Genomic DNA, 13,145 nt, shown 5'->3' with positions numbered 1-13,145 from the left:
AGCGGCCGAGGCGCGAAGTTGGATCTTGTTAAGGTCGGGCTGTCCGGGAGGGAGCGGAGGCTCTGAGGGGAGAAGAACAGTTACAGGTTCAGCCTGGGAGCAGGGCAGGGTTTGCTGCTCCAGTGTCTGACCTGGGATAGGCGCCTAAGTTAAACTGATAGTTCCCCGTTCAGCTCCTGGCCAGCGTCACTACTGGGGGAAATGTAAACAGAAAATGCTGGAAAATCTCAGCGGGGTTAACAGTATCCCTGGGAGAAACCGAATTTCAGGTCTAATGTGGTTTTCTTTTTCTCTCCACAGATCTGCTGAGTTTTTCCAGCGTGTTCTGATTTTATTTCAGATCTCCCACGTTCGCAGTATGTTTTTCAAATTTTACTATTTGAAAAGTCTGTTTTCATACAGCTTATGACGTTTTCCAGAGAAAGGGGGCTGTATAGTCTCGGAAGACAAAATATGTATGCAACTTTTCTGATAAGAGTTAACCCAGCCAGATAATACTGTAGCTTCGAAGGAACTGTCATGTTTAAAGACCATAAGACATAGGAGCAGAATTAGGCCACTCAGCCCATCGAGTCTGCTCTGCCATTCAGTCATGGCTGATATTTTTCTCACCTCTATCCTCCTGCCTTTTCCCCATAACACCTGATCCCCTTTATTAATCAAGAACCTATCTATCTGTCTTAAAGACACCCAATGACCTGGCCTTCACAGCCTTCTGCGGCAAAGTGTTCCACAAATTCACCACTCTCTGGCTGAAGAAATTCCTCCTCATCTCTGTTTTAAAGGATCGTCCCTTTAGCCTGAGGTTGTGCCCTCTGGTTCTAGTTTTTCCTACTAATGGAAACATCCTCTCCACGTCCACTCTATCCAGGCCTTGCAGTATCCTATAAGTTTCAGTAAGATTCCCCCTCATCCTTCTAAATTCCAATGAGTACAGACACAGAGTCCTCAACCGTCCCTCATATGACAAGCTCTTCATTCCAGGGATCATTCTTGTAAACCTCCTCTGGACACTTTCCAAGGCCAGCACATCCTTCCTTAAATATGGGGCCCAAAACTGCTCACAATACTCCAAATGGGGTCTGACCAGAGCCTCATACAGCCTCAGAGGTACATCCCTGCTCTTGTATTCTAGCCCTCTCGACATGAATGCCACCATTGCATTTGTCTTTTTAACTGCCGACTGAACCTGCACGTTAACCCTAAGAGAATCTTGAACAATGACTCCCAAGTCTTTTTGTGCTTCCGATTTCCTAAGCATTTCCCCATTTAGAAAATAGTCTATGCCTCCATTCCGCCTTCCAAAGTGCATAACCTCTCACTTTTCCACATTGTATTCCATCTGCCACTTCTTTGCTCACTCTCCTAACCTGCCCAAGTCCTTCTGCAGCCCCCCGCTTCCTCAATACTACCCGTCCCTCTACACATCTTTGTATCATTTGCAAACTTAGCAACAGTGCCTTCAGTTCCTTCATCCAAATCGTTAATGCACGTTGTGAAAAGTTGTGGTCCCAGCATTGACCCCTGAGGCACACCATTAGTCACCAGCTGCCATCCTGAAAAAGACCCCTTTATCCCCATTCTCTGCCTTCTGCCAGTCAGCCAATCCTCTATCCATGCCAGGATCTCACCTTTAACACCATGGGCACTTATTTAACAGTCTCCTATGCGGCACCTTGTCAAAGGCCTTCTGGAAATCTAAATAAATCGTGTCCACTGGTTCTCCTTTATCTATCTTCCTTGTTACCTCCTCAAAGAACTCTAACAGATTTGTCAGACATGATTTCCTCTTGACAAAGCTGTGCTGACTCAGTCCCACTTTATCATACTTTAAGATAATATGCATTCACTCTTAAAAGTTACTTCATTTCAATTAGTGGATATTTTGGTTTTTGTGACTCAATTATAGGAATGGGCTGTCTACAAAGTAATCAATTCTTCTTGAGGATAGCATTCCATTAGCCTTCTTGACTACTTGCTGTACCTGCATACTATTTGTGATCCGGCGGGGGGGGGGGGGGGGGCGGGCGGCGGGGGTGGCACAGTGGTTAGCACTACTGCCTCACAGCACCAGGGACCCAGGTTCGATTCCCGGCTTGGGTCACTGTCTGTGCGGAGTTTGCAGGTTCTCCCCATGTCTGCGTGTGTTTCTTCCGGGTGCTCCGGTTTCCTCCCACTGTCCAAAGATGTGCAAGTTAAGTGCATTGGCCATGCTAAATTGCCCCTTAGTGTCCTGGGTTGCGTGGTTAGAGGGATTAGCGGGTAAATATGTGGGGTTACGAGGTTAGGGCCTCGGTAGGATTGTTGTCAGGCAGACTGTCCTCCTGCATTGTAGGGATTCTATCATTCTCTAAACCTAACTACAGGTCAAAAAATGTTAATCGCTGCAACATTCGCATACTTCATCTCAACTTAAATTTGTTTGAAATTTTAAAGCCTAAAATGTGGTCGCGTATAAAATTACTCTACTGACTTTTGAAAACCCGAATGATCATGGATGAAACAAATGAAATCCGTAACTATGATAATCTAGAAAGGGATTGTTGTGAAACTCACTTGGATATCAGGGGTAGGTAAGCACTGGCAAAGATTTAGGGAATTGACTCCTCTGCCTAGTTGTTAACTTTGGCAGGAAGAATGAAACAAAATATTACTCGAGCATAGAACAGCTGCAGAAATTTGAGGTTACCGAGGGTTCTAGGTGTTCTAGTGCATGAATCGCAAAAAGTTAGTACAGCAAGTAGTCAAGAAAGCTAATGTAATAAAGAATAGCATTCCAAGAGGAATTGAATATAAAACCAAGGATGCTATGCAGGACATTGGTGAGACCACATCTCAAATACGGTGTGCAGTTTTGGTCTCATTTAAGGAACGATGCAAATGCGATGGAGGTGGTTCAGAGAAATCTTACTGGATTGATACCTGGAATGAGTGGACTGTCTTATGAGGAAAGGTTGGACAGATGGGGCTTGTTTCCACTGGAGTTTAGAAGAGTGAGCGAGTGACTTGATTGAACTTTATAAGATCCTGAATGGTCTTTACAAGGTGGACATGGAAATTATGTTTCTTCTTGTGAGTGAGCCCCAAGGGGCACTGTTTTAAAACTGGGGGTCACCTTTTACAGAACAGAGGTGAGAATTTTCTTTTGAGTGTTTTGTGACTTTGGAACTTGAGGTTGGTGGAGACAGGGTCTGTGAATATTTTTAAGGCAGAGATAGATGGATTCTTCTTGGGCAAGAGAATCAAAGGTTATCAGGCTAGATGAGAATGTAGAACTCAACACAAATAGATCAACCGTGATCTTATTGAATGAGCAGGCTTAAGGGGAGAATAGTCTACTTTTGCTCCTATTTAGTACGTTCGTAAAATCTAGAACCAAAATACTACAAAAGCAAAAGGCTGCAGATACTAGAAATCTGAATAAAATCATGTTTTAAGATACTCAGCATTTCTGGCAGCATCTCTGAGAGGGAAACAGTTAATATTTCAGATTGATGCAGTTTGGATGAAAGCTCATCAATTGAGATGTTAACTCTGTTTCTCTCCACAAAAACCCTATCAAAAGTATTATGATCACAACTGCAAACGATTTTTTTTTCATATTAAGCTATGGCAGTTTTTATATAATATTTGTGGGAAACACTAATATGTTGAGAAAGTTATGTCAAGTCATGTCTAATTGCATTTCAAAAATACAATTATGTTCAACGTGAAATGACTGTTCTCTCTTCCCATAGATCATGGGGTCTATTTTAGCTTGCTGGAAATGTGTTGATGAGACTGATGCATTTCCCTGTTGCAAACAATAAGCTCATTTTAATGGGCAAATTGGGATCCAGTGGTGTAAAATAGAATCTCTTGTCATTTTGAGTGTGCAATTTCTGACTAATTTCATTGGTGATGCTGGGTCTGAAAATCCAAGTTTTAAATTATTTTTGTATGGCCAAGAGGAGATGTATAATCTGGGCTGCTGCTGCTGGGCTGGTTCATTGTAATGTCACAAGGCTCCAACATGTTCCTCAACTCCTGGAGCTAACTTGCTGCCAATGTGATGTCCAGGCCTGTTTGAATCTGGAATGCTGCATCAATGTGTCCACCTCAAATAATTGGTTTGATGGTGCCATTTAAAATGGGCGTCAGAATGGGCAGGCTACTGGTGCCAGTTGTCTACCCAAAAATTGAAATGCCCATTTAGGGTGGTGCCTCTTTTTGTTTAAGTAGAATGACTGATTAAAAATACAACATCAGTCTTTCTTCTGAACGAATTTTAGTCTAAGACCATTTCATCCTGCACTTCACTTTCATGCAGTTAGAATAACAATCATAAAATAATTTGTGGACAAGATGTTGGTGCAATATAAATATTTTTTATAACAACAACAACAGATTGCATTTATATAGTGCCTTTAATGTAGCAAAATGTTCCAAGGCACTTCACAGGAGGGTTATCAAACAAAATTTGACACTGCTGCAGAAAGACATGTCAAGACCCATGGCCAAAAGCTTGGTCAAATAGGTAGGTTTTAAGGAGTGTGTTAAAGGATGAAAGACTTAGAGAGTGAGGGGATTTGGAAGGGAAAAAAAAGAGGTCTACGGAGGGAGTCCCTGAGCTTAGGAACTAGGCAGCTGTCCATTATGAAGTGTGATGTAGAAGAGGATGGAATTGGAAGAGCGCAGAGATCTTGGAGGGCTGGAGGAGGTGACAGAGATATGGCAAGGCGATACTGGAAGTTGAAAATAAGGATGTGCTTTTTAAAATTGTGTTGCTGGAATGGGAACCAGTGGAGGTCAGCAAGCACAGCGATGATGGGTGAATGGGATTTCGTCTGAGTTAAGATATGGGCATTTTCAATAGAATTACAATGCTATAACTTATTCAGACCTGATTTTGTTGTGTTTTTCTCTGAACAGCTAGGATGCGATCAAGATTTTGTCAAAGTAGTACCAATCTTTACTGAAAAATATGTGGAATAAAATAAAGAAATTTTGAAAGTTTGTTTCTTAATTAAATGCTGCATTCTTAAATTCAGCTGAACATACATGTCTATTGTAATTTTATTTCAGATAGTTTGAAGAGATATCTATTTTGGTATAAAAACATAGTGATGAAGTTTATTAATTAAGTTTTGAAACTTCAATGCATGTAATAAACAAAGCTTTAAAGTCCTAAAGGCAGACAGGTGACATGAAATCAAACTATGCAACATCTTTGTTGAAATGTTATTGCTTTTTTGTCAACAGGAGCATGGTCATGGGGGCTATGATTCAGAATTCAGTGAGGATGAGAATGAAGCAGAGACATCCAACTGTCAAAGGTATAATGTTTTTGACCAAAAACACATTATAAGAAATACATTTCTTCAGCTTATTTTAATACTTTTATTGATACAAGCAATAATTTCGTAGGTAAGCCTCGAGCGTTTATTTTTAATTGAGATCATAGGTTTTGGTCATAAAAATTCCCAAGCATGAACTTCGCCATCTTATAGAAGATATTCTCATGACTGTAAAATGGTGGCTTGTACTTAACAGAATTATAGCATGCAAAGAAACCACACCTGTTACCTAGATAGTAGTTTATAACTTGGCTCTTTACTGTTAAAGAACATAAAATACAATGCTGGCCAGATGTTTATTTAAACACCAATAAAGAGATTGAAAGAAAATGAGAAGCAATAAAATAGGGATAGAGTCTGGCGATTATTGTTGGTGCAGACTCAATGGGCCAAATGGCTGTCTCCTGCACTGTAGGGATTCTATGATTCTATGAAAAGGAAATGCGAAGGAGAAAAGAATGAAGCAAAGCAATGTGTACAAATACAGACAGTTGTTTGAATGAACTGGGGAATGGGAAGGAAACGAGTGACAAGCCAATGTTGTTGAAGACGAGAGGGCAAAAATCATTTTGACGCACAGCTGGAGGGAGGTATATCATATTTAATTGTAACTGTTGACGCTGAACAGGAGAACAGCACATACCCACTTGGTCTGCTGGAACATGCACAGTTTCTCCCAACTTTGATGTCATCGTTGTGCGCCCTTTGACAACCTCCCCCCTCATTGCCCCTCTTGCAAGCTCTTGCTGACTCTCCCAAGCCCTCGTCTTGAGTGGGTAAGCAAGGTGACTCAGTGGAGGAGCAGCATGTTGGAGGCAGCAAGGGCTCAGGAGAGGGGTAGTGAGCAGAAAGTGGGGGGGAACGCTGTTCTTTTATGACTGAGTTTGGTTTGTGCCATCTTTGATGGAGGCACTGCAACTGCATGTGTGAGGAGTGTACCCTCTGCAGTTGTGGTGTCAGCAAATGCAACCATCATATTTGAGGATTCAGAAAGTAAAAGGCGTAATTTTGGAAGAACATATTTTGAAATGTTTTTATTTTGTTGTTGCTGAAATTAGTCAGGTACCTATACTTTTATAAGTTTCAACATCTTACCAAGTGTGTCAATGCATTAACCGCTCAATGTTTTGTAAAATACATTCATCTTCAGAATCACTACTGTCAATAACAGGTGGTATGTATAGAGCAAGTACATATATATTGTAGTTAAATAACCCAAGGCACTTCACAGGAGCATTATCAGACAAATTTTGATACCTTGTGTTCTAAGTAAGTGATTTCTCAGCCAAAATACCTGTGTTCAAGGTCCTAGGACTTATTGTGTCTTAATTACTCAGAGAAAAATAGTGATTGTAAGGTACAGATATTTAGCTTTAATTTTTATAAGGCTTCTAATATGAACAAAGCAGTGTTTCTGATTTATCTTAAGACATGGTTTTCCTCCAATCTTGCTGAAGATTTGTAGTAACGAAGTTTATTATTGAGACTTTAGGTTTTAATGTTCTCAGTTTCATTTCTTCCATGCTTTATCAACATTTTAATATGACGTATTAAGTAGTTTGACACTTTTGCTGTTTGAATTCTAGGACAGGTAAAGATGCTGCACTACTTACAAAGCCATTTCAAAAGGAAAAATATGCCCGGTTGGCTCACAAGCAAGTTGCAGCTCATGAATGGGACAGGTAAAGATACTTTTGGACTTTTAAAAATATATATATACATTTATTTTTATTTCTGAAGTCTAGGACTTGCAGACTTTTAAGATTTAAGCAAATCATCTAGCTGACATTTCAATGCTGCATTGTTGGAGGTAACCTCTTTTGAACTGCCTCCGCCTGTACTGGTGGATGTGAATGATTCTGTGACATTTTGTCAAAGAACACAAATTTCTTCCTGTATCTTGGCCAATGTTAATTCCTCAGCCAAATTGAAAAAAACAGCTGAACTGATTGCCCTTTGTGGGAATTTGCTGCACAAACTGACTGCCACATTTTCCCCAAAACCGCATTGACTGTATTTCAGAAGTAATTTGTTGATTGGGAGAACATGAAAGACCTATACAAGTATCAGTTTTCTTTCTGTAATCTGTAAAATTTAATCATTTTAACAGGGAGGAAGCAAGAAACCGCCGTTACCATCTTATTGCCATGGATGCTGTATCCTTGAAATCAGGGGAAATCCATCAGAATACAAGGAAGGGTATGCGGAATAGCTTAAGAAGAAGGAGCCTTGTCTTCTACAGAAATCGAGGAAAAATATATCAATCTGATATTTCCATTAATGTGGGCATTTACAAAGGGCATTTACATAGAGCATATCCCTGTTCAAATATGCAATCTACTAAAAGTAACAAGACAAGACCAAAAATAAACTTGTGAAATTGCTTCAATGCATTTTATTTTGAGAAAGCATGGTGAATGATCCCGGCATTATTACAGGGAATAAGCAAAATGAAAAGAGTAAAGGAAATGAGACAAATCTAGAAATAATTAGATAGAAGCAAAATACTGTGGATGCTGGAATCTAAAACAAAAACAGAAAATGCTGGATAATCTCAGCAGGTCTGACAGCATCTGTGGAGGGAGAATAGAGACAATGTTTTGAGTCTAGACTCTTTGTCAGAGCTCTGATTATTTGGTGGGAACACAGTAAGAAGTCTAACAACACCAGGTTAAAGTCCAACAGGTTTATTTGGTAGCAAATGCCACTAGCTTTTGGAGCATGTTGCTTCTTCGTCAGGTGGAGTGGGAGATGTGCTCACAAACAGGGCATACAGAGACACACACTCAAATTACAGAATAATGATTGGAATGCTAATCGAGCTAATCAATGCTAATACAGCTAATCAAGTCTGAAAGGTACAGACAATGTGAGTGGAGAGAGCATTAAGCACAGGTTAAAGAGATGTGTATTGTCTCCAGACAGGACAGCTAGTGAGATTTTGCAAGTCCAGGCAAGTTGTGGGGATTACAGATAGTGTGACATGAACCCAAGATCCCGGTTTAGGCCGTCCTCATGTGTGCGGAACTTGGCTATCAGTTTCTGCTCAGCGACCCTGCGGTGTCGTGTGTCGTGCAGGCTGCCTTGGAGAACGCTTACCTGAAGATCAGAGGCTGAATGCCCGTGACCTCTGAAGTGCTCCCCAACAGGAAGAGAAGTGGGAGAAGCTACGACATCTCCTCCGGAGCCTTCAACATGTCATCGATGAAGACGAACACCTCGCCAAGGCCATCCCCACACCCCCACTTCTTGCCTTCAAACAGCCGCACAACCTCAAACAGACCATTGTCCGCAGCAAACTACCCAGCCTTCAGCAGAACAGTGACCACGACACCACACAACCCTGCCACAGCAACCTCTGCAAGACCTGCCGGATCATCGACACGGATGCCATCATCTCACGTGAGAACACCATCCACCAGGTACACGGTACATACACTTGCAACTTGGCCAACGTTGTCTACCTGATACGCTGCAGGAAAGGATGTCCTGAGGCATGGTACATTGGGGAAACCATGCAGACGCTACGACAACGGATGAATGATGCCGCTCGACAATCACCAGACAAAACTGTTCTCTTCCTGTTGGGGAGCACTTCAGCGGTCATGGGCATTCAGCCTCTGATCTTCAGGTAAGCGTTCTTCAAGGCAGCCTTCACGACACACGACACCGCAGGGTTGCTGAGCAGAAACTGATAGCCAAGTTCTGCACGCATGAGGACGGCCTCAACCGGGATCTTGGGTTCATGTCACACTATCTGTAACCCCCACGACTTGCCTGGACTTGCAAAATCTCACTAGCTGTCCTGTCTGGAGACAATACACATCTCTTGAACCTGTGCTTAATGCTGTCTCCACTCACATTGTCTGTACCTTTCAGACTTGATTAGCATTCCAATCATTATTCTGTAAATTGAGTTTGTGTCTCTGTATGCCCTGTTTGTGAGCGCATCTCCCACTCCATCTGACGAAGGAGCAGCACGCTCCGAAAGCTAGTGGCTTTTGCTGCCAAATAAACCTGTTGGACTTTAACCTGGTGTTGTTAGACTTCTTACTGTGTTTACCCCAGTCCAACGCTGGCATCTCCACATCATATTTGGGGGGAAGCAGGTGTAAGATATTCACATTTAGAGAATCTGTGTTTACAGTTTAGATTGATAATCTCCAAAGTTCCAAGAAAGCATTGAGAATATTGGGTTGTATTGTTGTAAACAGTTATGCTTTAAACTGTCCATTTACTTTCAAGGTAAAAGAGAGTTGGAGTTTCAAGAGTAGCTAATCACCTGGATACAAGGCCAATATGATTCGACTGCTAAGATATTTTTCAAACCGATCAGATGCAAACAGTTTGCCAGGATCTGAGAGACAGTAGCAGCAGAAGGCCAAAAGTGTCTCAGATTCACCGAGCAGGAATGTAGGTAGTTGTGCTCAGGTTGGAAAGACCAAATTAATGAGAAAATGAGGCTGGAAGATTCGCCTGGCTCGCACTAGAGGAAGAATCACCAGGGGTGAAACCTTACTGTGAAAGACAGTTCTGAGATTAAAAGTTCCTAGGCTGAGAAAGGAAAAGAACATAAGTTAACCCTCAGGAGCTAAGAACCTTGGACTAATTCCAGGAGAATTGAATGTCGACTTTTAGAACAGTGTAAAGCATATCTATGGAGTGTGTTTTTGGTTATTCTTAAAGGAAAAGGAGGACGTTTTGTAGCTGGAGGTATGTTAACTACAAAGATAGTGTTTAGTCAAGAGTGCTTTTGGTCTTGTTACAGTAAAAGTCTTAAAATGTGAAATCTTGTTGTCATCCTCTCACCTATTATTTGGAAATTCATATTTCTTTGCACTCAACCTCTGGAGATTGTAATAATTGTCAATAGGTGAAGGAGGTAGAGTATTGACTCATCAAATAAATAATACTACCATGCCCTATTGCAACCACGGAGGAGATTAACATTTTCAATCCTGGGATCTTGACCAATTTTGTGGATTCAAGATCCTGGGGTTTGTAGCTTCAGATGCCCCAATAATTTGAGATTATGGAAAGTGATGCAACAAAGTTCATTGGAGGATAGGCAACTGCACTTTGGACTTTGTTGAATCTCCTTTTGCCACTGTTTAAGATTTTTTCACTCAATGTCAGTTCAGATTTCCTATGTAAAATTGGATGATACAAATAATACCAGTACATAGAATACAGTTATTTAAAAGATTGGTGTCTGTGCTGTCTGAAAAATTCTTTAGAATGCAAGGCAAAACAAATATAGCACTTTTTTAAAAAAATAGGCAGCTAGCTTGGGGAAATTGAGATGAAAAATGCCACCAAATCTTGTGACAATTATTCTTGCAGGAAAGAAAATACTTAGCTGTACTAATATTGGTTGATGGCTATTCTGGAAGTTCATTTAAAATGGGTGGCACAGTGGTTAGCACTGTTGCCTCACAGCGCCAAGGACCCGGGTTCAATTCAGACCTTGGGTGACTGTGTGGAGTTTGCGCTTTCTCCCCATGTCTGCATGGGTTTCTTCCGGGTGCTCCAGTTTCCTCCCACACTCCAAAAATATGCAGGTTACATCGATTGGCCATGCTAAATTGTCCCAATTGTTCAGCAAACTGGAAGAAAGACAAGTGGTTTTCCCAGGGGACTTCTGCTGTTTTGATATATTAATAACTTTGACTTTTTTCTAAATTTGCACTTAACACAAAACATGGAAGTATTGTGAACTGTACCGACGATAGTGATAGACTTCAAGAGAACATAGGCAGCTTGGTGGAATGGGTGGACAAATGGCAGAAATTAATGCAGAGAAGATTTTTCATTCTTTCATTGGATTGACCATCGCCAGCACAGCCGCTCCGGGGGCAGTTGAGAGTCAACCGCATTGCTATGGGTCTGTAGGCCAGAGCAGGTCAGGATAGCAGATTTCCTTCCCTAAAGGACATTAGTGAATCAGATGGGATTTAATGACCATCAATGACAGTTTTGTGGTTACCATTACAGAGACTAGCTTTCAATTCCAGATTTAATAAATTGTGTTAAATTCCACCAGCTGCCATGTTGGGATTTGAACCATTGTTTCCAGAGCATTAGCCTGGGCCTTTGGATTACATCCAGTGTCATGACCACTACACTGCTGTCACCCCGCGAAATAATACGTTGCGGTAGAAAGAACAAGGCTATGCAATATAAAATAGAGAATGGGATGCAAGAACAGAGTCCCTTAGAGTTTCTGTGCACATTATTGAAGGTGGCATGGCAGGTTGCAAAACTAGTTAAAAAGGCATATAGGATCCTGGGCTTTTTTTAAAGTTAGAAAGTTTATTTATTTGTCACAAGTTGACTTGCATTAACACTGCAATGAAGTTACTGTGAAATTCCCCTAGTCACCACACTCCGGCATCTGTTCGGGTCAATGCACCTAACCAGCATGTCTTTCAGAATGTGGGAGGAAACCGGAGGAAACCCACGCAGACACGGGGAGAATGTGCAAACTCCACACAGACAGTCACCCAAGGCTGGAATTGAACCCAAGTTCTTGGCGCTTTGAGATAGCAGTGCCATCCAGTGTGCCACCATGCCGTCCTGTACTGTAGCCAGTCTGATTCAGCAGGGTTGGTAGACTTTTTAACAACTAAACACTAATTCATATGCATAGAATGCAATTTGTGGTGCTAGATATACTGTAAACAGCAATCAATCTGGTAGGCCAGCACATCCGCACCCATACCATCCACCATTTCGCTATTAAATTGTTCAATTAGCGTAACACCAAAGCAAAAGATGTTCAAATGAATGGAATAGTGGCAGCAGTCATTGTAAATATAAAGGTCAGTGCATCATTATTGAGAGAGGCTCAATGGCAAACTCATTCCAACTCATGACATAACCGTACAGGCATGTGATGATATTTATTCCAGTGAAAAGGATAAGAAATGTCAACTTTTCAAAGGAAAAAGTGACATGTTTCAGAGCTATGCTACAAAGAAGCATAGGCAGTAATCCAGACTAGTTCCACAGAGAATCATAGAATCCCTACAGTGCAGGAGGCCATTTGGCCCATCGAGCCTGCACTGGCAACAATCCCACCCAAGCCCTATTCCCATAACCCCAGGTATTTGCCCTGCTAATCCCCCTGACACTGAGGGAATTTAGCATGGCCAATCCACCTAACCACATCTTTGCACTGTGGGAGGAAACCCTCACAGATGTGGGGAGAATGTGCAAACTCCACACAGACAGACACCTGAGATCAGAATTGAACCCAGGTCCCTGGCATTGTGAGACAGCAGTGCTAGCCATTATGCCACCCTATTGACCCAGAACACTGTTTCAAAATGATCATTATTTTTGAAGAAACTAATCGCGGGGGGGTGACTGCATTTCCACAAATCAAATTTGCTGTAAAAGCTCCACAGGAAAAGATGTTCACTCTCTCGTAGCTGATGTTGCCATGAAGGTTACGGATAGTTACTTGGCTGCTCGGAAAACAGCTATTGCCAAAGTCCTTGCTTCAGTTATATGAAACAAGAGCACTGGTTTAATAATTGAAGCAAAATACTGAAGAAAATAGAAGTGGTTTTTCAAACCACAGTTGCAGATTATGCTTTTCTAATGTCTGCAATTGCTATCATCAGAAAACTAATGTCCTTGTGACGTTGATTGGGACACTGGGACACCAACATTTTCAAATACTTCAGCTGCAACAAGTGAGTCTGATGGAATACTACCAGATGGAAGACATGAAGTTGGCAAAGCAGACATCTATTTCACAACAGATCATTTGCCTCATGCAGAACACTAGCAATCTGGCAGTGG

General features: G+C 41.5%; 1 protein-coding gene across 1 annotated transcript in view; it reads left to right on the top strand.

The window, feature by feature from the left end:
• fra10ac1 (FRA10A associated CGG repeat 1) overlaps positions 1–13,145 on the top strand; it is a 38,043-nt gene that overhangs the window by 887 nt on the left and 24,011 nt on the right. The window contains exons 2-5 of the mRNA XM_078222918.1: positions 3–33; positions 5,242–5,315; positions 6,923–7,018; positions 7,447–7,492. Of these exons, the coding sequence (XP_078079044.1) occupies positions 3–33; positions 5,242–5,315; positions 6,923–7,018; positions 7,447–7,492 (247 nt within the window). The remainder of the gene's footprint in view (positions 1–2; positions 34–5,241; positions 5,316–6,922; positions 7,019–7,446; positions 7,493–13,145) is intronic.

This window comes from Mustelus asterias, chromosome 11, assembly GCF_964213995.1.
Source record: "Mustelus asterias chromosome 11, sMusAst1.hap1.1, whole genome shotgun sequence".
In the NCBI taxonomy this organism is placed as follows: Eukaryota; Metazoa; Chordata; class Chondrichthyes; order Carcharhiniformes; family Triakidae; genus Mustelus; species Mustelus asterias.
Note: the sequence above shows the minus strand (reverse complement) of the source record. Positions and strands in the feature narration are given on the sequence as shown.